General features: G+C 51.0%; 2 protein-coding genes across 2 annotated transcripts; both read right to left on the reverse strand.

Annotated features, from left to right (window-relative positions):
- Nucleotides 1-8,226: 8,226 nt before the first annotated feature.
- Nucleotides 8,227-10,828, reverse strand: LOC149869702 (lymphocyte antigen 6E-like). The gene is made up of 3 exons (XM_090037721.1): nt 10,777-10,828; nt 9,416-9,535; nt 8,227-8,921 (listed from the first exon to the last, which is right to left on the reverse strand). The coding sequence occupies exons 1-3, from the start codon at nt 10,826-10,828 to the stop codon at nt 8,764-8,766; spliced, it is 330 nt and encodes a 109-aa protein (XP_089893847.1). The 3' UTR covers nt 8,227-8,763.
- Nucleotides 10,829-19,948: 9,120 nt separating this feature from the next.
- LOC149869703 (lymphocyte antigen 6E-like) lies at nt 19,949-24,901 on the reverse strand. The gene is made up of 3 exons (XM_090037386.1): nt 24,602-24,901; nt 23,088-23,207; nt 19,949-20,984 (listed from the first exon to the last, which is right to left on the reverse strand). Exons 1-3 carry the CDS (start codon nt 24,651-24,653, stop codon nt 20,779-20,781), a joined length of 378 nt encoding a protein of 125 aa, XP_089893512.1. The 5' UTR covers nt 24,654-24,901; the 3' UTR covers nt 19,949-20,778.
- Between the last annotated feature and the right edge of the window lie 1,417 nt (nt 24,902-26,318).

The following is a 26,318-nucleotide window of genomic DNA, read 5'->3' on the forward strand; positions in this document are numbered from 1 at the left end:
ATAGGGATGCTCCTGTCTTGAGCAGGGGGTTGGCCTAGATATGACCTCCTTGAGTCCCTGCCCACCTCTTGCTGAGCCAAGGTTTGGACATTGCAGTTTGCTTCTACAAGCTGGGGGTAGGTGTGGGATCTGGAGGTCTGCCGGCTGCTGCACGGGCTCGCTGCACACTCTGCTGTACCTTCTTTGCAGGGCCTGGCCCATGGCCAGAATTCCCCCATGGAGGCTGTAGGATCTTCCAGGATGCTTGGCATATCGTCAGCCCGTTCAACCCAAAGTCAGCCTTGCCTTTGCTGCAAAACAGCGCCAAACGGCAGCAGGAGATTGATAGGCCCACTGGGCTTTGGGTAATGTCTTCTCCTAATCCACTCAGCCAGCTGTGGTCTCTCCTGGCCCTTCTACACATGCACTTTAATGCGCATTAGCCTATTTTAATGCATGTTAAAGCTATTTAGTTAATGTGCTATTCAGTTAATGTGCATTAAAATAGGCTAATGCACTTTCAACATCACTTCAAAACTGTGCTCTTTAGTTCATTTGCATTGACAAGCTAATGAACATTTGTTTTCCTAGTACCTCACAGTGGAGGTAGTAGATTTAATTTGCATTAGCTAAGGCACGTTAATGCATGTGTAGATACTTTCTTTATGCCCACACTTCCTGGCTAGTGCAGTATCGTGAATAGTTGTCCGTCAGGAAGGTGTTTTCAGGGAGGGGAAGGTGCTTGTTCTTCATCAGAAGCACAAATGAATCTAACAGCCCCTTTGGGGCTTCCTGCAGTGCTCTGCTGACTTCAAGCTTGCATGGGAAAGCTTGTGCCTCTCCCTAATTTTGGAAGCCATTTCCCTGCACGCATCAGCTCTGGATGCTTTCTGCAAACTGACCCGTTTTGTCCATTAATGCAATGATCCTTAACCAAGGCACTGCAGCACCCTGGGGTGCCTTGAGATCCTTTCAAGGATGCCACACAATGCTAGCAGCATTAAGGGTACACCCACGATTCACATGATAAACCCAGAGATTTCAAACAGTATGTGGCGTTAAAAAACCAGCGCGATGTGTGGCCATCTTCCCAAGTTCTTTGCAATGGAAAAATTGCTCTGCTGTTTTTCTGTCTTGAAAAGGCAAATGAAAAGAAAGAGCTGGAGTTTTCCCAGGAGTGCCTGGATCCTACGGAGGTTGAACTGCACTGAACTAGTGTAACTACTGTCTGGTTTCTAGCACGGGTGCCCTCCAGCTGGGGCTGCTTGGTTCGGGTAGAGTCATCTGCTCAGGAACGGCCCAGTGTTTTCATTGCAATAAAGCCCCAAGTCAGAACAGAAACCGCCCTGGGAACACGTCACCTCCAGCTACACTTTATTCTGAGCCAAAAAAACCCAAAAAGCCAAATGAAGCTTCTGGAATGAGTCGGACGATTCCTTCGTGATCATTTTGAAGCAGAACGGCCGTGACTCGGTTTCAAAAGGTTGTCATTTTGGGGTGTTTTCATGCAAAACCGATCTTTCTACAAAGCTGAAATTGAAAGGCAACCTGTGGGCTGGGATGAAGCCGAATATTGTGATCGGCCTCAGAGAAAGTTTGAAACGGGGGGAAAATCAAGTTGTAGCTGGGATGGTGATTTCAAGGTTTCCTGTGGATTCAGAAAGGATTTTCTTTTCAATGTTGAAAATTCCCCAAAGGGGAAGAAAAGCTGTTTCCGAGCCAGATCTACGGTGCTTCACTGCTTCCTCCCACCTGTGTCCCTGTCTCCCATTCCTGAATACTAAAAGCAGGGAGGGCTGTTCAGCCTTCGAGTCATGCTCCAGCAGGTTGCTGCCACAATGGCAATCGGCTTGATTGATCGCTGCCAGGTGACCTCGCCTCGTCCTCTTTCCTGAGATCAGTCAGACCAAGTCTGTCCCTGATCCAGCTGTTCTGGTTTGCAGTTGTAGAAGGCAAGGTAGATTTGCACCTTGGAGACTAACCTGAGTGTGAGTGTGTCACAAGCTTTTCTGAGTTGCAGCTCATTTCACTGGATGCTGCATGTCTCCATACATATGTATATGTGTGTGTGTGTGTGTGTGTGTGTGTGTGAAGCTTTAAAAATGTATATATAAATGTGTGTGTATATACGTATATGTGTGTATGTGTATGTACATATATATGTAAAGCCTTTAAGATGCATGTATGCATGTGTGTGTATATATGCATGTGTGTATGTGTACATAGGTGTGTATGTGTATGCACATATATATGTGAAGCCTTTAAAATGTGGGGGGGGGGGTGGATGTGTGTGCAAACATGTATGTATACAGGCACGCACGCACGCACACACACACACACACTTGCAGTCTCTCTGCAGTCTTGCCCAGGCCGGGTCCCGCTGTTTGTGGACACTCTGTTGGCCCACGCAAGGTCTGTCCTGTGCCTACACAGACTCCCAAATGGGCTGTGGCCTGTGCAGTACCTTGCACCTCTGCTCAAAAACCCGAGATGAGCCATTGCCGAGATACACGCTCAGGGGATGCTCACATTCAAACTCCACGCTAGGCTTAGCCAGCACAAGCCCCAAGTAACCACCCCAGCTACGGGCTATGGATCTCCCCTCGTTGCTGTGCCTGATCTTCAGCGATGCCGAGCAGTTGCTGTTCCCCTGGAAAGCCGGGAAAACGTCTGGGCAACCCCCACTTCCGAAACAGAGGCTAAAGTAGAAGGAGTTTCTGCCTCCTGCCTCACCCATGCACAGCGCACGCAGCCTCAGCAAGATGACCACAAGTCCGCAGCCTGGCCTCCCCCCGACGGGAGCAGGGGGAGGCTCTGGGGCACCTCCTTGCCAGCTTGCATTGGAAAGAAGTAGCGGGCAGGGGGAAGCAGTGCAATGTGTTTGTTCCTCACATGACAGTCACGACCTCCGTGATTTATACTGCGGCCTGCAGTTTGAACCGGCTGCAGTCAACCAGAAGACTGCTCTTCCTGCCAGGTGCGGCATCAGCAAGGCGCTAGGGTAATTCCCAAACCAACAGCCTCTTCCCTATCCTGGTAATCCCCTTGCTGCTGGTTCCCAGAGGCCAGCTCTCACTCAAGAACAGCTGCAGTGGAAGCCACAGGGCTTTGATTTACACCCCAAGAGTAAAATCCACCCCTCCCATGTGCAAATCCCTCTGCATTAGGGCGTGCCTGTGAGCGGAAAGCAAAATGCAAACTATGGTTTTAATAATATCTCACAATCTCTTCTTCCATCCTGTGGATAGTAGCTTTTCACCCGTTGGAAGTAGCCAAACACCCTGCATACCTCAAAATGAATGCACCCACATGCAGAAACCCAGCAAGAGGCATATGCGACTCCCCAGCCCCACTGAAATGCATCATGGACCGGGAACCGGCAACCGAGACGTGCCCGAGAGCAGAGTCAGATTCAGCCCAGCTCTCCTGGGACCTAGGCCTGGGTCCTCTTCCATGCCAGTTGAAACACAGACCTTATGGGCTTCTCTATGACCATCGCCACTCGGCGCAGACAGCACGCGTGGATGTCCTGAGGCTGGTTACAGTTCTTTGATGTCATGAGTTCAGCTGTGGCCCCTTGTGTGAAGTAGAGCAGCCTAGAGACCGCTCTGATTTATGGCTTGCTATGGCCTGTCTGAGGGTGAGGAGCTCCAGCTGCCTTTTCTTGACCCAGCACATCCCCTGTGCAGGCGAGAGGCAGCTAGTGGAAGTGGTCCCTATGCTGGTTTTGCATCCGCTGTGCTCTCCCTAGGCTGGCTAGTTACAGCCTGGTCGTGGAGCTGGCATTTTTACATCCGATTAAAACAGTTGCTGTATGTGATGCTGATGATTGAATAAAAGAAACCACTCTGCAGCGATGAAGCAGACTCGGTGTGCCCATACCACAGTGCAGAGCTGGGCACAACTGATAGCTCAGCCCCATCTGCTCTGGGATAGGTGCTGCTCAGTGCAATGCAGCATCGTTTACTATCTGTCATACAGGTGAGAGCCCACAGTACTGTGCACAGAGATGAGCAGCACTAGGATGCAAGTGGCCATGTCTGTACTGATATTTAGGAGGCACCTAAGGGGCATCCTCACCCTGAGTGGCCTCTCTCTGACTATCAGCCTTGTCTCTCCCTCTGTGCTTATTTTTGCTTGCGGGAGTAGGGACAGAAAGTCACATCCAGAAGGGCCTAAAAGCAGGAACAAGATGTTGTAGAAGGACTGCTGGCAGCTCAAACGCAGGCATTGTGGTTCAACAGGGCATCCAGGGCCAGGGTGGACTGTTGCTAGAAATCAAGCTTATGCTAGGGATCAAGCTTTCCAGTATAAACAGCAGATTTGGATTTGAGACCAGTCCTAATATCCACCCCAAATGGTAGCGCAGTCATGCATTCAATGTGCAAACACTGGGTGGTGAGCAAATTAAAGCAGGAGGCATTACCCATCTCAGGTGAGACAAATACCTGCTTAGAAGAGTGTGTGTTTTAAGGAGCACATAAAGCAATGTTGTTCTGCATGGCAGGAGCTGCAGAGAAAAAGTTTCTCAGGCCAAGAACAGCACAGCTGAGAGAAAGGACAGAGCAAGGGAAGGGGAAACAGCAGAGGGGGGCGCAGGCTGATGACAGAGGGAGCAAATCTCTGAAGATTTCTGTACTACAGATGCAAAACCCGTCTTTGGGAGAAGGCAAAGAAACCAGCTATAACCCAAAGTCCAAAGAAACAGGATTGCACACAACTCTGGTCCCTTTGTTGTTTCTCTTGCTTACCAGGGACCTCCTCTCCTGGGCCAACGAGACATCTAGTGCCTGCCCAGCACACTGCCGCTCGACCCAGTCCAGGGGGATTTACAGGCAAGGGGACAATTTTTTGAACAAGGTCCCCCCGTGCACGAGGACTGGATGGGCTTGTTCAAGAAGAAAAATAACATGCTCCCCTGCTGGGAGAAGCCAGCACTGGGTGCAGGCTGGAGGTCAGACGGCGGGTTTTCTCAGGAGGCGGTCGAGAGACGAGATGGGAATTGCTAAGTCAGTGGCTCTCAACCAGGGTGCTGGGGTACCCGGGGGTGCCCTGAGATCCTTTGAAGGGAGCTGCAGAGAAATGAGGGAAGAACTCCTATATTTTAGGGGAGGGGCAACCACAGTCTACTAGTAAAAAATAGCATTTTCAGTGAAGCCCCAATGAAGGCAAAACCCTTCCCAAAAATGTCATTTGAGTCTTGAAAAAAAGTTTAACCAGCACCTGCTTCATTTTCTGTCTCCCCACCCCCATTTTAAAACTTTTTAGCATTAAATCAAATTCTAATTGGTTCCAGCCTCGCTCCAAAATTGTCATTTGCAAGATGGAAATGTTGAAGTTAAAAACAAAATGTTTCTTCTGGGAAAATGCTGAGATGATCCTGACATTTCCCAAAAATCCTGCCCTCCCACCCCCTTTTTTTTCCCCTGAAATGAGTCCTTGATTCAATTTGAATTTGCAAATAGTCTTTTTCAAGCTGAAGCCACATTTTTGTTTTCTTTCTTTTTTTTTTCTGAGTCATAAAGTGCTAATTGAAAACATTTTCTCTGGCTGCCTATCTAGAAACATGCAGCTTAGGAAACATCAGTCAGGGTCAAGGTGATAAGCAACAGAGGGAAATGAGCAGTGCAGGTTGAAGAGGCAGGGAGCCGCGGCAGCGCTGTGCTCAGGGAAAGCAGGGCTGTCCCCTAAGGGCATGTCTACAAGTGAGTTTTAATGTACATTAACCTATTATAATATGTATTAAAGCATCACGAAAAACCATGGGTGTTTATACATGTTGTCGGGGGGGGGGGACACTTTAATTAGAGCCACTTCGAGAGCCACTCTAATTAAAGCGTCTGGAGTGTCACATGTTTCAGCGTCCCTACAGTGAAAAATGGCAGCAGAGGCATTTTAACTAAAGCTTGTCAAACGAGCTTTATTTAAAGCTCCCCCACCAGCATTTTTCAGAGCAGGGACACTGATACGTGTGACGCTGGAGTTTGCTGGAGTGCAGTAATTACCACTTTCCCACAGACTTGAATAATCACGTCTGCTCCGACATGCTCCAATTACAGCATGCCAGAGCAGCCTCTCTGCATGTGTATAAGTGCTATTTAGTTAATGCACATTGAAATAGGCTAATGCAAATTAAGCGTCACCTAAAATCTGTGCCGTTTAGCTAATGCACATTAAGTCAGGCTAATGCACATTTACCCAGTACAGTAAAATCCCTGGTATCCAGGATTTTACTAACCAGAATACTCTATTAACTGGAATTTCAGTGGCAGGATGCACGTGGCACTGCGCCCCACCACTTTCCTACCTGCTATGGCGCTTTCTTCCCTGGATGCAAGCGCAACCCTCCCCCCTGCTGCAGCAGCCTGTGGCTGGGCTGTCCTGGCATTTGGGCGGTGGGGGTGATGCAAAGCTGGACACAGGGTGGGAGGACCCGACCCTGGCACCAGCACCTCCCACCCTGCCTCTGGCACCTCCTGAGCCTCCTGGGGTCAGAGCCAGGAGCCTCGCGCCCCCAGACAGTGGCTCCAGCCCCACAGGCCTGTGTGAAGCATTTGGGGCAGTGCTTGCTGCAGGGAGCAGGACCAGGCTTTCCCACCTGCTCCCCACCAGCGGGGCTCACAGCTTCCAGGGCCCAGGGCAAGGCTGGAGCCACTGGGGTGCAGCTGGGAACTGCCTTCCCCAGGAGCAATTCCCGTGGCCCTTCCTGCCCTGCCCAGGGTCAGAGTCCAGAGCCCCATGACCCTGGGCAGCAGCTCCCGCCACCACCCGCCGTACGGCTGCCACCACCTGTGGTCACCCCAGTCCTTCCTCCCCCGCCCCCTACTCTACATCCAGTTGGAAACCCTGTGCCTTAGGTAACTGGTATTTTTAAATTACCCATACCCCCCCATTCCCCACTCATGCTGGATAACAGGCATTTTACTGTACCCCACAATGGACATACTAAATTTAATGCACATTAACTAAAGCATGTAAATGCACGTGTAGACATGCCCTGAGATATTTTACCTCTCAGAAATTGCATTGAAAGTGTGAAGCTGCCTGGTCCACCGAGCAAAAGTTGGGATGGAGCTGGATGATTCCCAGTGGTGGCAGATGACAGAACAAGGGGTAATGTGCTCAAATTGTGGAGTCTCCATCCTTGGAGGTTTTTAAGATGCAGCCAGACAAGGCCTTGGCTTGGGATGATGTAGCTGGGGCTGGTCCTGCTTGGAGCAGGGGGTTGGACTAGATGTGACGTCCTGAGCTCCCTTCAACCCTCATTTTCTATGATTTGATACAGAAAGGCATTGAGAAGCACCATGATCTTAAGATACTTCCTTACAGATAAAGCTAAGCATGAGGTTTGCTGAGAGGGAATAGGAGTCTGGCATAAAGAAGCGAGCTTCCCTGGCAGGCTAGGCTGGATCTGGCCTTCCTCAGCAAAGGATTACAAAGGGCCAGGGAGAACCCTGTGGTTTTATCTATGAATTTTGCTCTCTCTCTATATCACTCTCAATCTCAGGAACCCACTGGATATAGAAACCCACGTCAGAACAGTCTCCACCCCAGTGACCCCCGGGACAGAAAGCACTTTTCCTTGGAAAGAGGAGATGTGAGGACTGTGCGTCTTTAGGACCTAGGTGGAATTGGAAAGAGCTGAGAGTGTCTGATGGGTGTGTGTGTGCATGTGCATGCATATGCATGTGTGTGCTTGCACACGTGTGCTGTTAGCAGGAATAAAGAAACCTCTTTGTAAAAGTGTCTCCTGCCTCAGGGACCCGAACCCACAACACAACCCCTGCCACGGGAGGCATAGCAGCAGACACTTTGGAAGAGGAACAAAGACGCCCAGCGTGTGCTGTACATAGAGACAGGAGGGAGATCACCCACCTGTCTCTGCTTCACCTGTGAATGGGAATCCAGCAACTGGAAATGTCTGAACGTGATGGGCTGAACGTGATGGAAATGCCTGTGGGATGGACTGAAGCCCCAGAGGCAAGGCCAGACACAAGACCACACTGTCTTAAGTTAAAAGTTGAGTAAAGCAGGAAAGTTTTTTGGGGTGATATCTTTTATTGGACCACCTGTATAGCTGGGAGAGATGGTAGATAAGCTTTCCAGCACAACATGCCCTTTCTCAGGTCTACGTTTAGGAAAGCTCTTTATGTTAACCAAAAGTCTCTGGCGTTTTGTGGGTGGGTATGCACCGCTAGTATTACGATGGGCGCCTTGCACGTTCACCCCCTGGCTCCCCAAGTCTTATCCATGCCTTTGCAGCAGCCCAGTCAGCAGTGGTTCAAGAGACCCCCTGGCTGCAGCACACAAGGTTGTGAGGGCATCCTCAGCATCTCCTTATCCTCCTGAAGGGCAGCTTCCTTTCGAGCGTGACACTGGGAAGAGATGTTTCAATATCTCCTGGTGAGCATCCTCCCTAATATTGCTATAGTCCATAAGGACTCCCATGAGAGGGTGCAGGATGGAGCCATGCTCCGCATAACACCAGCAAAAGGATGTCCTCTTGCTTTGCCGGGCTGCAAGGGGCAGGAGCTTTCAGGAGAGGCAAGACATTGCATCCACCCGGGGATGCACCTGATGACCGCACCCAAGTATGAAAAGAAGAGAGGAGCTGTGTCTTCAGAGGCCCTGAAGCAAAAGCAGAGTGACACAATGCACCCTTAATCCCGGGGCATGGAGGACGTCCAGCTCTTCCTGGGGAAATCAGAGTAGGTCCTTGAGGGTTACCCCTGCCCTTTTCCGGCCGTGACGCCGTCCGTCTCTGAGCCCAGCCCACCTCCTGCCTCACTGCGGAGGTGATTTCGATGCCGGGATGGCAAAGAGGTTGCAGAGGGAAGACTTGCAGCAAGAAGTGGAGTAAGAGGCTATGGCCACGTTCACGTTGGAGTCTGGGCAGTGAGGGGAGCATTTCTTGTTGATCTTCTTCCCCAGTTTCCAGCCAACTTAACCGTGGGAGAGAGAAGAAAGAATGGTTATTTAGGGGTGTTTCCCCGTGCCCTGAGGTCCTGAATGCTCAAGGGGAACCTCCATTGGTACCAGCAGGTTCTGCAATGGGATAGAGACTTTGGAGATATTGGCCCATGGCACAAATATCAGTAGCCCGCTGCGAGGCATTGCTGATGCTGGGCCCTGCTGGGACCAGAGACTCATGTGGCAGGTATTCAGTGTAACCCAGGACTGATTTTCTGAGCACTATCTTGATGCTGCTCAGGTGACAGAGGTCACCCCTGGATGGAGAGCTCATCTCCAGGCTCCTCTGGGGGACAGTCGTAAGCCCTTGGGACCTGCCTCTGAATTTGAAGCCTTGCCAAGCTTGGGGTCTCGTCAGCTGCTCCAGATCCTCTCCGCCTTCCCGACAGGCTGTTCTCTGCGCCTGCCACTTCCCCTGACCCTTATAAAACCCCCTAAACCCCACACCAGGGACCCCGACACATACCGACGTCTATAGCGGCGATGCTCGTCACACAGAAGGCGTCCTCATCCGCGCACTTTGTCACGTTCAGACATTTCCAGTTGCTGGATTCCCATTCACAGGTGAAGCAATAGAGAGCGTGAGCTAGGGAGTGAAGCAGGTTTGGATGAATGTATGTAATGATTTAGCTCTTCTTACTGGCTCTTACTGGTTCTCCACTGGGTTGGCCTCTTGCGCAGCTGGAGCAGGGCCTCCAAAGCCAGGGGAGTGTGCACGTGCCAGACTGGTGCAAGGTAGAGGGGGGTGATGGTCCTACTCCTGAACTCCCTCTCGCCTGCACAACCCACACATCGCACCACTGCTCCTGTCTACCAGTGGGTTAAAACTGCCCCCTGATGCTGGGTAAGGCGTGGGGAACGTGTTCAAGTTAGCAAAATCAAATGAAACAAGATGGTCCTGTGGTCCAGGACTGCAATGGTTGGAGAAAAATCAGCCTCCCCTTTCTTTCACAGGTGGGGGATAAAGATATTGCCCACACTCATTATTTACCAAATTAGCCGTTCCACAATCATTAGCAATAATTTATGCTTTTATGATGTTAGACAAGGCTCTAGGGGCCGTCGTTCAAGCCCAGGGAAGTCCATGACGGTCTTTCTTTTGACTTCCAATGGCTTTTGGATCACGCCTGTCATCTCTCATCGTTGCTAAAGGAAAGTGCGCTTCGATCTCAGGCTAAACCACCAGTGAAGGCATCTTGGCTCTGAATCTGGGTTAGCAGCTTGAGTTTAAACTCAAGTACCCCTATTAGCTCCAACTTGATCTCTTAATCCGAGTTAAAAGCCCCATCACCTTGCTTTCAGTGCTCTTGTACCCTGAGGTAGCTGACTCGAAGCAGCCGACCTGAGTCAAGAACGCGCCTTTCTCGATAGCCAAGACATTCCCTCTGTCTTCTCTTGGAAATTTACCCAGGTTACCTAGTCCAGGAGATAATATTTGGGGAAATGCATCCAGCTCGACCAAAAAAAAAAAAAAACCAACAAAAAAGACACACTTATTCTACTGTTCACACCAGGATCCTCTACTGAAAGAACTAGCCCGTCCTTGACAGTTTTCAAGAGCAAGTTGGACAGACACTTGGCTGGGATGGTTTAATGAGGGAAAATCCTGCCTTGAGCAAGTTGCTGGACTAGATGACCTCGAGGGATTTTTTCCAGACCTACTTCCCTAAGATCCTCAAAGAAACCGAAAATGGGGTCAAACAGGCAGCTTCATTCCCTCTGGTATCTCCACTGCTATTGCTATGACCGCCCCAGCTATTCCAGCTGTTACCCCCTGGCTAGGCTGCCTTCCACATCTGGATTCCCTCTGCCCAAAGCATGACTCACCTTGCCCCATACACAGGGCAGCGGCCAGCAGTACCACCAAGATAGTCCTCATCGTCCCAGGTTGTTCTCAGCAGCCCAGATCCTTCCCCTGGGTGACTTTATACGTCCCCTTGCATTTTGCTTTGGTGACTGTGGAGACAGGAATGGGGAAGGCGGGGTCCTACTGGGGCTGAGGCACCGCATTTTTCCAGAGGTGTGCAATCTGCGTGGGAGGGGAGTTGTCATCACAGCCTGTGTTGCCCTCGGAGGGATAGGATGGGTGCAACGCGGAGTGAAAGCTCTCAGCAGTTCCTTATACCTGGTGCTTTGACACAGAATCACAGAGAAGGATCCTCCCTATCCAAACCATCCCATACGACCATACTCCAAACTCTACGTAAGACTACCCTCAACCCTGGTACAACAGAGACCAAACCCCCAAACCTGCCACAGGTAACGCAGAGGAACCTCTCCTGCTTCTATACTACGTTGTCCACATACATGCCAGAGGTCCTGAGTACAGGGCCATGCCCCCAGGTACAGAGAAAGGCAAAAAAAAAAACCCCATAGTCCATACCAATTTGAGCATGGGGTAAAATTTCTTCCTGACCACAAATATGGTGATCAGTCTGGCCCTGAGTGGAGGGGCAAGACCCTCCATAACCTCCCAAGTCTTGCACCTCGTGCTTATATTGACGATGTCCAAAACTGGATTGGCCTTTTGTGCAGCTGCATCACATTGCAGATCCATGTTGACTTTATGGACTACCAAGACGCCCAAGTCCTTTTCCACAGAGCTGCCATCCAGCCAGGTGTCCTTATTTTGTATTTTTTTATTATTATTATTCCTAAGGTGTAGCAATTTGCATTTGTCCACATTGAACATCATCCTGTTACCTCCCGTCCAACTTTCCAATTTGTCAAGATCCTTCTGAATCGCTTTCACATCCTCCAATGTGTGCACAGTCCTTCCTAGTTTTGTGTCGTCCACAAATTTGTTCAAGAAGCTTTTTATGCCAGCAGCCAAATCATTCGTAAGTATGTTGAGCAGCTCCAGGCCCAGGACAGAGCTCTCTGGGACTCCACCTGAAACCTCGCGCCATGCTGACATGGACTTGTTCATAATTTCCTTTTGCTTATGGCTATTGAGCCAGTTATCTATCCACCTTGTACTAGTTTTACCCAGCCCACATTTCTCCAATTTGTTTATGGGAAAGTCATTTGGGATGTTGTCAAAAGCCTTGCTGAAATCCAGATACACAGTGTCCACAGCATTTCCTTCCTCCACCCAAGTAGTTGCTTTGTCAAAGCTTTTACTTAGGTAACGTCTCTGGGATCAGGCCAGTTGCTTGATCCAGGCCTGGTTGGGCAGACACGTATCTGCAGTCATCGAACCATAAATAGACTCACGGAGAAGTGGTGCTGGAGGGGACCTCCAGAGCTCATGTCTAGTCCAATCCCTGTCTGAGGCAGCATCATCCCTCTCCAAACCATCCCAGACAAACCCATAGTCAACTCTGAAACAACGCAAGTTATCACACCCAAACCTGCCACCGGTAGAGCCGGGAACCACAGCAGTCAATGTCTTGCTTCTGCAAAAGGTTGTTAATATGCACTCAAGAGATCCCAGATGGGGGCCGTGCATCCACTACACAGGAGGGCAGCCCCCTAGCTGCACCCCCCCCAGTTGTACCAATCTGGCCAGGGAGAAAAATTCCTTCCTGACCCCAAATCTGGCATCAGTCTGACCCTGGGTCGGGGGGCAAGACCCTCTAGCCAGGATCCTCCAGCTTTAAGTCCCAGCAGGAGCATCATGGCCGGGGCGGGATGCACCAGAAAGCTTCCTGGGTTGCAATCTTGTTCCGAGTCCGAAGGCTTGGTCCTCCCTTAGAGATTCATGCAGATGTCTCCCTCAGAAACTCATGCAAACGGTTCAGATAGCATGCAGCAAACAGTGAACCTTGACGTTACCTGCCTTGGCTGTTTCCATTAGTGACGTCAACATTATCAATACTAGCTGAGCTTGTTATCTAATATTTTGGCTCATAGATCCTAAAAAAACAATAGCACATCCTTGCACCTTGAGAATATTTTCCTGTTATTTTCCCATCCCTAAAGTAATTACTCCCAAAAATTACCACGTTAATATTTTATTGTATGGTTCTATTGTGCCCTTGTTTTAAATGTGCCTTGTTTCCTGGCATTTTACTAGGATTAACTTTAGGCCACAATCACTGCCAATTTTGAGTCATCTCAAAAAGACTTCCGGGAGTTTGGTCAGCTTGACATAACCAGATACGATTTTTCTTGCAACACAGATAAAAATCAAGCATGAGAAAAAATCACTGCCAGTGGTCCACTGAATCACTGCCTTCTAGAGCGGACTACAGCAGTGCCCTCTATACAAGCCAGATTTTAGCATGCCCCTATTGATCTACAGAGCCCTAAATGGTTGTGTCCAGTTGGCCTTACAGATTCATAGTGGCCGTCCTCAAGGAAGACAACCTCGTTGCTAAGGCTTGAGTTTAGACAAGTGCTTCTAGGTGCTACGGTACTAAAAATACCAGTAATAAATGAAGACAACTTCCACTAACTTCCTAGTGACCTGGAATAACCCTAACCCTTACCCTAATCCTAATCCTCAGCCTTCAAGCTCTTCCAAGCAGGTAGCACCACTCACTGGCCACATCTATACATGCACATTTATTGCATAGCAACCAAAATTACTGCGCAGTACAGGTATGTGCCTACATGCTCATACCCATATTGCACAGTAAAAATGGTGAATTTTGCCAACTCAAGCATAAATTTGATACTGGCATCGTTCAGGTATCAAATTTACACCTGATTAGTTACTGCACAGTAACGCATGTGTAGATGCCTTACTGCGCAGTAACACTGTGCGTGTGGACTGACTTGGGACTACTTTAGTCCCAAGTCAGTCTACACTCAGTGTTAATGCACTGTAATGCCTGCATGTGTACACATCAGCCTATTCCTGCTCACTGTGCAGTAACAGTGTGCGTGTGGACTGATTTGGGACTACCTTTAGTCCCAAGTCAGTCCACAATCAGTGTTAATGCACTTTAACGCCTGCATGTGTAGACACCGGCCTATTCCCACTTACTGCATAGTGACTTACTGTGCAGTAAATTTAAGCCAGTGTAAGTGCATGTCTAGACACTCCCACTGAGTATTCAAGCAACTGCTAACACACCAGGGACCCCAGGCTCAGATGAGCACTCTTCATTCCACCATGATACAAAGAAATAACCACAGTCGTAGACCTTTGCCTGCTGCAGGGAGCAAGTTCTCCGGAGAAGCCCCTTGACTCTGTTTTTTTCAACCCACCCATAGACTTGGTTACAACTCAGCTTTTCCATCCTCTTGCATAAGGTCCACGTGAATCTTGAGTTGGAAGGAAGAGGCAGGGCAGGATGCTGATTTCTGTACCGATGGAATTTCTTTTATTCCCTTAGGTGTGCATGCGCGTGTACATGTGTATGTGTGGATGCCAATATCATGCCTCTGTAAAGAATAATATGTCCCTCCCTTGGGCACATTGTCAAAGTCTAAAAATATTCCTTGAATGATAAATTCTCCTAGATATTGGGAAATGCAACTGGGGGTGGGAAACAGTCACCAGCTCTTGTGATTTCCCGGGGTTCTTCTTATTCCTGGAGTCATGTCATTTCCTGCAGGCTGAGACTTTCATGAAGAAAAAGACCTTATTCCACAAACCCCACTCACCTTTTCCCCAAACATTAGCTATGGGAAGTTGGGTCTTAGACAAGAACACTGAACAATTTGGTTAAAAGGAAAACTCTCTTTTTAACTTCATTCTGCTTTCCCAAAACAAGGTGCCTGTCTTATTGGTGGGTGCTATGCGAATAAATCTGGTCGTTATTATCTCACCTTCACGTTGCAGAGAAAAGCCTGAGAACAGACTCCGAAATCAGCAGGCCAGTGCAAAGAACCCAATGTTATCTTTTTTTCTTTTCTTTTTTAACGACCTCGTAATTTGGAGCCGATCGCATGTGCTTCGGGGTCTGACTCACGTCTTTCGTTATTTAAACCTTTAGGGCAGGTAGTTGCAAAATACCACCCATGCAATCTGCTCAGTATTTAAAGACCACCCGTGAGTTTTTAATAGACCTGAGACACTTCTTGAGAAACAGCAGCTCTGCGTCTTCCACCAGCTGGAACGATGAACCGAAACACCTTCATGTCCAGCAGCTTTAAAACAGACCCAAATGAGTTTAACATGAATAAAGGACTCCTGTAATTAGCTGGCGCGTCGTGCACGAAGCAATTGCCCCCAGATATGACTCCTTTGATGTCAGAGGGGCAATAGGCAGGGTGCTCCTGGTTCTTGTGGTTTCTTCGGGTGCCAGGTCTGGTGCTGGTCTCTTGCTGAAGGCAGGAGCTCCACCCTGCGGATGAGTTCAGGGGAAAGATAACCCTGCTCTCCCACCTCCTAGGAAGAGCAGCCAGTTGGGGTGCTTGTGGGTTTTGGCCTGAGCTCTTCCCCTCGGGAGGAGCCAATATGGTTTTCATAGGAAGGGACGGAGCAGAAGTGCCGGCAGTTCAGGGAGGTTGCAAGCCCCTCTTGCCCTGCCCTCCTTAGGTGCCTTCTGCCCGGCTTCTCCTCTCCATTGCTGCAAGACCAGGTCTGGAGAAGGGAAGGGGGGGGATGCTGCTCCCACTGCTCACCCCAAGATAGGGGTGATGAACCCTGGCATGCAGGAGATGGTATGGAGATGGACAGATACACCAGCAACGTTCACTGCAACAGGGGGAGAGCAAAACAGACGTGGGGCAGGGTCCATCTGGAGAAGGAGGCAGAGGAATGGGTACAGGCGGCGTGCAGAGAGACTGTGCTCAGCACATCAGGAGATACCAAGCCTCCCTCAAGCATGCAGTGAGGGAAAGGAGCTGGGTCTTCCCAGAGCAAAAGATGGACCCAAACCGCCCACATCGCATGCTTCGGGGGCCCATCTCGCGATAGGCACAGAAGGCAAACGATTTGTAACCTCTAAGACTTCAGAGCCAGCACGTCGGCAAGCAGTGAAGCAACTCAGCGGTGATTCAGGCCCTTTTCATGCCACCCTTTCCCAGGGAGCATGCTCCGCAGGGGTGTGTCAGGGTGTGCTAACTCCTTGGCTTTCCCACCAGATGACATTATGTAAGACTCCCTGGGCTCCATTCCTATGAGGCACCTGCCTAAAGGGCTCGGCCCACCCAAGAAACGGGGGTGACCCAACCGGACGCGTGATATCTTTGTCCACCTGCCATTACACGGTTTGCAGGCAGCACCCACAGAGTGCGTGTGCACCGCTGCAATATTGCTACCCACAGCCCTTTGGGAAACAGCTGCTTTACCCCAGAGCCAGGTATCAAATCGTGCAGCAATGCTCTCACCCTCAGTCTTAGCGGAGGAAAACAGGAAGAATTTGCATGGCTCTTCGGTATTGAGCCGCTCATTCCTATTGCAATAACACCCACAGGCCCAGTCAACACATGCATCTGCCCGTCAAAAAACAACCTGTGGAAATTGGGGTGCACCTTAGACCTGAGAAATGGGGTAAGAGCCAATTTCTGCCAGGTGGAGCCGAAAGTAGCGTCTACACAGCCATCCACTGGGAGCGCAGCAATGAGCAGGTTCAGCTCCCGAGCCGCTGCAGCTCAGTTACTACGAGGAAAAATCTCGTCTTCTTTATTCCGCCTTTTAAAACAAGACGCGCGTTATAGTCCAAAGTGCGTCATACTTGAGAAAATATAGAGATCAGCTGCATTCATGATGTTTTGCAATGGTGCGAGAAAGGAAGGGATCACTGTGGTCAAGGCTGACCGCCAGTCTGGAGGCCAGACGGACAGCTGTCATCACTGGCTCACAAATGAGTGATCTGGAGTTTCCCAGCTGGGCCTGGTGATGGTTGAGCTGCTTCCTGTGAAGTCTGGGCAGGAGAACCACATAATTGTGGGTACTCGAAGATGAATCATCCTCCTGCGGAGAGGGCAAGCGGCCCCAAGGGGAATGGCGAAGGGAGCAGCACACGGAGGGACGTGCCATGCGTCCCTGCAGCATGCACTAGTGCCCGTCCAGAGTCTCTACCACCATGTGCTCTGCTTGGCCAAGGCTGTCCTGGGCCACTGCAAACGCCGACTAGTCACCCAAGATGGGTAAGTGTCCATCTGGAGGCTCCCCAGGTGAGGCCTCACCTGGAGTCCTGTGCCCACTTTTGGGCCCAGCACTTTAAGAAAGATATGAAGAAACATAGCAACAAAAATGAATAGCATCCTAGGAAACCAGACTGATGATGAGGAAAGACTGAAAGAAGTAGGGTTGTTTAGTCTGGAGCAGCGAAGACTGATGGTCTTCAAATCCCTGACAGGTGGTTATATAGAGAGGATGAAGATGGGATTTTCTTCAACTAGGAGGAAGCTGCAGCAAGGGAAAAGGAGGCTGGAGATGAGGAGGGTCACACATTGGAATAGGCTGATGGAAATGATGCTTGTTAACTTGGACAGACGCTTGGCTGGGATGCTTTGAGCAGGGGCCTGGACTAGATGACCTTGGAGGTCTCATCTAGTCTGACTTTCCAGTGATCCTGCATGCATGGGTGCTAAAGGCACTGATGCAATCTTGGGGTCATAAAGCCTTGCAATCCATCCTCGTAGAAATAGGGGTGCCATGCTCTGGGATGCCTCCCAGCAGGCCTGTATGCAGCAGGCTCTCTTAGCCCACCTCCACTTCATAGCACCTGCAGAAGCAGCTGTTTCCTATACTGGAAGCAGCCTGGATGCAAGGGCGAGCCGGAAGGGAAACAGGGTGGGAACATCATGCCCAGGTCCTGCATGCCACAGAGAGCAGCATTGCTGCACCAGGAAGGAGACTGCAGAAATGAGGAGATGGAGATGATCATTGCACCACCAGGAAGGGGCTATTTTGGTCCTGACTGATGTGGCTGCAGCAACTTGGGTGAGTCAGGGAAGGGGCGGTGGCCGGACATCTCAGGTGTCACATGGATGCCACGGGGTTCCTGCATCTTTCGCCGTGAGTGTGTCTCTGAGGCTTGGGCGCGACCTAAGGGACTGTCCCCACCTCTGCTCTCCATCCTGATCTCTAAGGGCCACATCCTGTCTGTCGTGGGGGCCCAAAACCAGACACAGGATCCAGATGTGGCCTCCCCAGTGCTGAACAGAGGGAAGAATCGCTGCCCTCGATCTGCCAGCAACGCTTCTCCCGATGCAGCCCAGGATGCCGGTCGCCTGCCTGGCACCAAGGGCGCACTGCTGGCTCCTGTTCAGCTTCTTGCCCACTATAACCCCAGGTCCTTTTCTGCAGAGCCAGTCACGCCCAGCCTGCACCGGTGCGTGGCATTGCTCCCTCCTAAGTGCAGGACTAGTTGAACCTCACGAGATTTCTTTTGGTCCAATGCTCCAGTTTGAACCTGGATCCTGTGGTGCTGTCTTGGTGTTGCCAGGCTCCTTTGCTATTGTGCTTCCTAATTCAACAGCGCTCCCAAACGTGTTCCCATAACCGCCTTGGTGGCCCCGTGTGGTTTGTTTTCCAAATGCATCCAGGGTGCTGATTGCAACAGCTTCGCTCAGCTACTGGGACCCCTCCATGGCTATCTCCAGGTAGGACCGCTGCAAGGCCTGTGACTATGGGAGAGCAGAAGGCGATGTGGTGTGCAAAGACCTTTGCAAAGGCATCTGGCTTTGCATAGCGCTCGGCATCTCTGGGGTGCTTTTCACTGTGGTATTTGGGCACCTGGAGCAGGTCAGACAGGGAAGGGTTCTCGGGATTTATATTCTCAAGGTGCTTTTGCAAGAGTACTCATTCCCTGCCTTGCCTGCCTGACTGCAAATCTGGATTTTATTCCCCCATTTCCTCCAGAGCATAAAATCTCCATCCTGCTCCTTGCCTTCCTGTTGTCCGTTCAGTACGCTACTGCACTGGTGACGCTGGCTGCGCCGGTTCCTCGGTCACGTCCAGGAGCCTGGGCAGCAGCAGGCTGAATTGCCTCCAGCTCGCTTTGCTGACCAAGGGGCTGTCAGTGGCCTAACTACCCCCAGCTATGAGCATGTGTGCTAGTTTATAAACCATCCCCCCTTGAGTACCCAGCAAGCTGCTCAGCACGCCCAGCCTTGGGCTCCTGATGCCTTGTTCGTAGGGGTCCTGGCCCCAGCAGACTAGCTGGAGCAGACAGGGAGAGCATGTCTACCATGCAAGCACCTGGGTGAGGGCTCTCAGGGATCCTCTACAGACTCGAGGTGGGGATTAATCTCTGCAATTAATCTCTTGTCCTCTGGCAGAAAGCCCTGCAGCTCGGTTTGATTGCAGTGTTTCTGGAAGCTCCTTGCAGCAGGGACCTCTCTTTCCACAAGCACCGAGTCCCCTCCACTTACACTTCTCCTACTTGCAGCCTTTGCTGAGGCTGGGATCGCACGCTGATCATCAGGTGCGTCACAGCAAGCTCGACCTCTGTGACACCCGCCAGCAGCAGGCCAGGGAATGACTTTTTTTCCTCCAGAGGGGATGAAACCTATGTCCATCTTCTGCTCCCCAGCCACAAATACCATGAGCAGTCACAGTGATGCACCGATGCTGATAAGGGTGCTGGGGGAGACGCGATCAGAGCTGGGTGCAGGCTGGTTTTGGGGATGGGGACCGGGTAGCAAGTGATGAGATGGGGGTAGATAAAAGGGGGAAGAGCAGAGCTGTGGGCACCTAATACCTCCTCTGGGGCAGTGATTGTCCCTGCACATGATGCTAGAACATGGGGTCTATCATTACAGGATCATTTTCTCCAAGCAGTTGCCTTTCTGATCATCGGGGGGGTCACAGCAAGCTTTGGGGTGGGGTGATGGCCTGTCTCCCCTTACACCACGGCCAAGGGACACCACTCCTCGGTTGGCCGGGCCCCTCTTCACAGCTGACACCTGCAACGTGCATAAACCTCTACCCTAGGGTTCACCTGGCTGCACATCGCTGGCACCATCCACCTGAAATCAAAAGCAATGGCTCAGTCTACAGCGGCTACCTCCAGCGTGTCTCCATTCTCAAGGTAAAAGCTCCGCTTTGGAGGCTGATCGATGAATTGACTAATTTGAGGCTCACTTCTTTCAAGGGTTTCTTTTATTGGTGGCTTGGCCAGGCGGGAGCCTCAGCGTGGCCAGACCCCGGGGACTGAAGCGCATCACCCCCGCCACCACCCTGGACCCAGCCATCCCGTGCTTTGCTTTTGGGGTCAGAGCAGGGCTGTGATCACAGCAATTCATAGGGCTGAGTTCGGTCTTAAATGTGGCTTTAACCTGGGGCTGGATCCAGTAATATCTCTGATGGCACCTTGGAGTTGGAGGCTGCGTCTACACTGCCGGCGTGGAAGTGAATCTGCTTTCGGTGCCAGGGCTAGATTGTCACTGGCTCATTTAAGGCCAGCTCAGGTGTGCACGTGTAGACGCAACCCGAGCCTCCGTTTCCCCACGGTGCACTCGGAGCAAGGAAAAGGCATTTATTCCTCCCGCCGGGTGGGCAGAAGGGAGTGAGGAGAGGTCTCGAGACCAGCACAGGTGCACAAACCCTGGCTCTCTTCTGACAGCTCCTCTCCAGTGAGTTTCTGGCCCCTCGATTCACCAGCGCTTGCACCTCAGTGCTCCGTCTCGCGAATCTCAGCCGCTTTGGATGGGCATTTCCTGGCAGAATAAGAGCCATTATCGTTATTGCTGTGATCCCCCCACCCAATGATCAGTATCATTAATGGTGGGGCCTGTGGGGTGGCAGCTCCCACCCTAGACTCAGCCAGCTTTGTCTACCGGGGCAGCACTTTTCGGCTGAGTTTCCCGCATCTCTGCTCAACCGAGCAGACGGGCTGAGAGACAGGGCTGGGTCGGGGAGGTTTCGGGGCACAACCGTGCTGAGAAACACAACAGGGAAACTCTTTGCAAACAGGGTCTTGCTATTTAAGATGCTCAAACAGCCCCTTCAGGGCCCAACCCCTGCAATTCCCCAGTGCATCAGAGTCCAGTCCAGGACACGAGATGGAGGGAGCTGGCCAGGAAGGCAGCCACCAGCACAGCAGAGCTGATCCCGGAGGTGGCCGCACTGTTATAATTGCAGTAGTCAGTCTGGCAGCAAGTGGTGGACACGTTTCCGTGGCTTTGGAAGGTTTCTTGACACATTCTCATGCACATCTTGGTGATGCGTATCCCGCTGGGAGAACCTAGTGGAAGGAGAAGCAGAAATGCTGGGTTACTGCATCTGGGCCACAGAGCAGCCCCTTGCTCTGTACATCAGCTCTGCTGGCAGCATGGCCAGATCTAGGATTTTGCAAAGAGGGGGCGCAGATAGGGTGGTGCATCATCAGATACAAAAACACTGTGCATTTGCTCCAGCTGAAGAGAAAACTAGAAGCTTTTTTAATAATTGAGTGGCTTAGGGCCGCATTATTCAGTTTCAGATTGAAGCAAAAACAAATATAACATTATTGGGATGTGCAAGCCCAGAATAAACTAGGCGAAAAATAATCAAAAGACATTTCACTTGTCCTGTAGTCATTAGAATTAAATGTGCACCTCTTTCAGATTCATAAAACAAAACCAAGCCTTCTTGAGCACAGCATCCGGTACTTCACTGAAGGTTATTTGCAGGCCTGAGTTCATGTCTCTACACCCGAGTTCATGTTTTTAGCTGGAGTTAAAAAACAGTCTGCAGGGCTGCGAAATAGGAGCTATGTTACCAGGAGCCACTAGCAGACAGCATAATTGCAAATGAAAGGACAGCTTGATTAGTGGAAAATCAAAACCACTGCAAAGGAGAGGGCTGTTAACACCTGTGAATGAAGAGTTTAGCAGGAATCGGATAGGAGTAAGCCACAAAGTCAGATGACTCCCTCCCTGTTGCCTGAACAGAAATGCTGAGTTTGGGTGGAGCCGCAATCGAAGGGAGGTGCAGCTGGATCCGCCCTTGGCTGGCAATCAGAAACAGAGATGTTGCAATGATGGCCAGCTCTCCCATTGCTGGGGGGCATAGCATGATGCTACACTGGGCATTAAGTTAAACCCATAGAGTTCGTGGCCTTCCACGTCCCTACAGGGGACCCAGCTGCATGGTTTGGGATGGGGAGGGAGCTCTGGGTGGGAGGCTGTTAATCAGGCCCCAGTGCCAGCAGTGCCACAATGATTTTGGGGGCAAGGGGTGATGGGCTGGACTGGCATCGATTAGTGCACTAGATGTGTAAATTAAACACAGCAGAGGGATTTCCTAGACATCAGGGCCGGAAGGGACCTCGCTAGATCATCGGGTCCAGTCCCCGACAGAGAGGGAGAGACAGACGGTTTTGCAAGCCAGGGGGATCACAAGCTTCATCATGAGATTTCTAAAGGGATCTTGTCCCAGTGGCACATTCATATGGTTTCCCAACAGACTGTTCCAGCTTGCTCTTGCTTGTTCGTGGTTTTGGTCTCCTGGGTGTGGGCGTTTACTTTCACTTGCCTCTCCCCAAAGCAGATGCATGTACAGCAGCTCTCGCCAAAAGCTTCATGCTTTGTTTTTCCAACATATCCTTGGTAATAAGCATTTGAGATGAGGTACTAAGCAACTGAGATGTGAGAGATATTTGGGAGCTTCGTCTATCAGGGGTGAGGGGGGTGGTCACTACCTACAGTACTATTTGGGCCTTACTTGCAAGGGCCAAGTGGGACCTTTAGGAAATACAACATTTCTTTTCCTGTAGGAAATAGGAAATAGTGATCTGATTTGGGGGGAATCTCCAAAGACTAGGGGCCTGGGAGCACTGCAGACCGAAGCAGCTGAGTATAATGGATGCAGTGCCCACGCCAAACAGCAATGGGGCTGGCATGGAGACGGCAAGCCAGTTTCTGGTTCCCACAGCCCAGTGGGGAGGGATGTGGGATCATCACATCCAGCTGCCTTTGATCTCCCCACCTGAGTGTCCAGGAACCTCTTTAGAGCTGGGCTGGTGGGGAGCATGGATTCAGATCACGGCTCAAACCCCTGCCTGCACAGCTGTACCAAGACACCTCTCGCACGCCGCCATCACAGCCCCACCTTTGACCAGTAGCCTCCTTGGTAATTAATGAGAATCTTTAACAATTATCTCGGGCTTGGCATGCAAACGAACATTGATTATACCTCCCGCCGCTGCAGCGAGGTAGAGAACGGTACCATTGCCATCGGGAAAGCCCAACAGGAGTTAAGTGCCTTGCCCAAGGCTGGAGGGGGAGGCAGTGTCATAGCACAGCTGGCTGCAGACACCAGGCAGGTAGCGGGGCGAGCTCTGCTAGTCGACAAAACTGAGACTTACCAGGGGGGCTCATGCTGACGGTGGTGCTGCAGTATTTGGCGTTGTCCGGGCAGTCGTCGGCCACCAAGCAGCCGTCATTGCTGGGCTGCGCGTTGCACGTATAACATAACAGCGCATGAGCTGAGGAAGGACACATCATTCAAGTCACAACCACGGGAGATGAAACAAGCATCCCCTAGCCTACCCCCAGCCCCCTTAACTTCTGCCCTACGTCTCAAAGCACTTCCTGCGGTCTGTTGTCTTGCCCTAGAAAACGCAGCCTGTAGGGTTTGCTCGAGCAGATCCATCGTTTCAGCTCCCTCGCCTCCAAGAGCAATTGGGGCTAATGCTTCCTTGCAGGAAAACCCTCCTGCACAGATGGGACCGAAGCAGATGTGCTGTTCCAGATGTAAAGCACTGGCTTTCATCAGGCCTTAGCGAGGGCACACGTTTCTCTGCAGCTACGAGGAGCAATGAGGGGCTCTGTTATAACAACATGAGAACTGCATTTTCTGGGTCAGACCATAGATCCATCTCGCTCCATCTCGTGTCACACAGGGGCAGCGAGCGAATGCTAAAAGGGTGAGTTAACAGGGTCTGACCAGGTTTTTCCCCACGCTGTTCCTCTCTCGCTTGCAGCCTCCAGCATTTAAGGTCTAGGAAGTGCTAATTCAAAGGCCATGCCCCTCACTCCCATGCTCAATAGGTCCTGATGCCCCTTTCCTCCAAGAACACATCCAGTCCTTTTCTGGATCTGGCTAAACTATCAACTTCCACCGCATCTGGTGGTCACAAGCTCCACTCTTTAATTACCTGCAGTGTAAATAAGAACATCTTTGGTGCTCATTTACAGATTTAACTGACTCCTAGTTTCACGCTGTGACCCCTAGTTCTTGTGTGATGAGAGACAGGCAATAATAAATCCTTCCTGACTTCCTCATCCCCATTTCTGGAGGGTGTTGGTGGTAGCCGTGTTGGTCTAAAGACATAGGCCAGGTTCTTTGGGTAGATGTGATATCTTTTATTAGACCAGCTAAATAGTTGGGAAAAACGTTCTTTGCAAGCTTTTGCGTACAAACACCCTTCTTCATGCGTGAAGACTCTCCCTCTGCCTGAAGAAGGGCATTAGGGCTCAAAAACTTGCAAAGAACAATTTTTCCAACTATTTGGTTGCTCTAATAAAAGATGTCACATTTACCCAAACAGCCTTGTCTGCTTCTTCACCACTTAGTATTTTGTACAGCTTTATATTCCCCCCCTCAAGGATCTCTTTTATAAAATGACTAAGCCTGGCCTCTTTAGTCTCTCCTCCCAGGGAAGCCCCTCCATACCGAATAGGACGTCCCTTACTCAGACCCACCATGGGAATAAATCCGAGAGACATCCTGGAGGGGAGCTGAGCTTTCCCCATCCTCTTCCCAGTGCCGTTTCACAGGTCCGAAATGGTGGGCACGGCAAAATGCAACCGACCCAGCCCCGCTCATCACTTCTGCATGAGCTCTAGCACGGCCCGGCACAAGCCCCGGGAGCCTCACCTTGTTCTACGTAGAGGACCGTAGCCAGGAGCACCGTCAGGAAAGACTTCATCTCAGCTGACGTTTCTCAGCCGATGCAGCAGGGAGGGTTTATATACCTCCTTGAGGCTGGGGCAGCTGCAGAAGCAGGACTTGGAAAGGCCGGCTCCCGATGTGGGCCGGGCCATGAATAATGCTGTTTTAGCTCGGAAAGTACCCGTGCAACAGGGCTTTGGTACCAATTGTTGGCCACGAACTGCTCGTGGGAGCTGAGCGCTGGCTTCCCTCCAAAGATCTCGCTCACTGCCTCTGCCCAAACTTGCATTTGCCTCCGGTTGTCGGAGGCTGGAAGCAACTGGGAGAGGTTAAGCAATGAAGTCATGTGGCTGCGCTGGCTGGGGTGGGGTGCGGGGCATCACTTTGGATGTGGTTGCAGATGAATTCTTCCTAGGACTCCGGGTGCTCCTTGTTTGTGAGACTTGAGCAGCTCGTTAGGGACGGTGCCAGGCACTGGATAAGCACTAAGCAGAGACATCCCCTGCCCCGAAGAGCTTGCTATCTGGCAGCAGATGGAGGCAGATAGGGCAAGGAGCTAAGCTTGGAGCTGTGATGGGCCTCAAGACATCAGCAGCTTGACTGTCACCAGCTTCTGAATTACGTGCCACCTTACAGGACAGCTTTAAGGATGGCCAGCTGCGGCCTCACCAAGGCCGAGTACAAGGGGAGAATGACGTCCCGGGATTTGCTCGAGAAGCATCTATGGATGCACGCCAGCGTTTTGCTCGCTTTACTAGCCGCAGCATCGCATCGCAGGCTCGTGTTCATCTTGTGGTCAATGCTGACCCCCAAGTCTCTTTCTTCTGTAGTGCTAACCAACGTAGCACTGCCGAGCCTATAAGGGTGCTGCAGGTTTTTCCTCCCAAGGTGGAGAACCTTGCATTTTTCGGTGTTAAACACCATGAGGTTCTCGTCTGCCCATTTGCTGAGCTTGTCCAGGTCAGCCTGGATCACCCGCCTATCTTCTGGCATGGATGCTTTGCCCCAAAGTTTGGTGTCATTGGCGAACTTGGCCAGTCCACTCCTGACTCCAATGTCCACATCGTTAATGAAGATGTTGAACAGGATGGGTCCCAGGACAGAGCCTTGAGGGACCCCGCTGGTCACGGGGCACCACGATGAGTGACTTCTGTCAGCTACCACCCTCTGGGTCCGACCGCGGAGCCAGTTCCCCAGCCAGCGGATCGTGGTGAGGTTGAGGCCGCAGTTGGCCGGTTTTGCTTAGAGGTGATCGTGGGATATCAGACCAAACGCTTTTTTAAGTCAAGATATAGGACATCAATCTCTTCTCCCTTGTCCAGGTGATAGGTCACCTGGTCATAAAAGGAAATGAGATGGGTCAAGCAAAACCTACCCACAACAAACCCGTGCTGGCTATCCCTCAGGATGTTGGCGTCAGCCAGTCTGTTAAGAACGGCCTCTTTAATAAACTTTTCTAAGACCTTCCCCAGGATAGAGTTTAGGCCGAAGGGCCTGTTATTTCCCGGATCCACTTTTCTCCCTTTCTTGAAGATAGGCACCACATTGACCCTCTTCCAATCTTCGGGTGAAACAGAAGCATAGAAAATGAAGGTTGAAGGGACCTCGGGAGGTCACATCTAGTCCAACCCCCTGCTCAAAGCAGGATCAGCCCTGACTACATCATCCCAGCCAAGACTTTGTCTACCCAGGTCTACAAATG

The sequence above is a fragment of the Crocodylus siamensis genome, chromosome 3 (assembly GCF_052110815.1).
Source record: "Crocodylus siamensis isolate JL-2025a chromosome 3, ASM5211081v1, whole genome shotgun sequence".
In the NCBI taxonomy this organism is placed as follows: domain Eukaryota; kingdom Metazoa; phylum Chordata; order Crocodylia; family Crocodylidae; genus Crocodylus; species Crocodylus siamensis.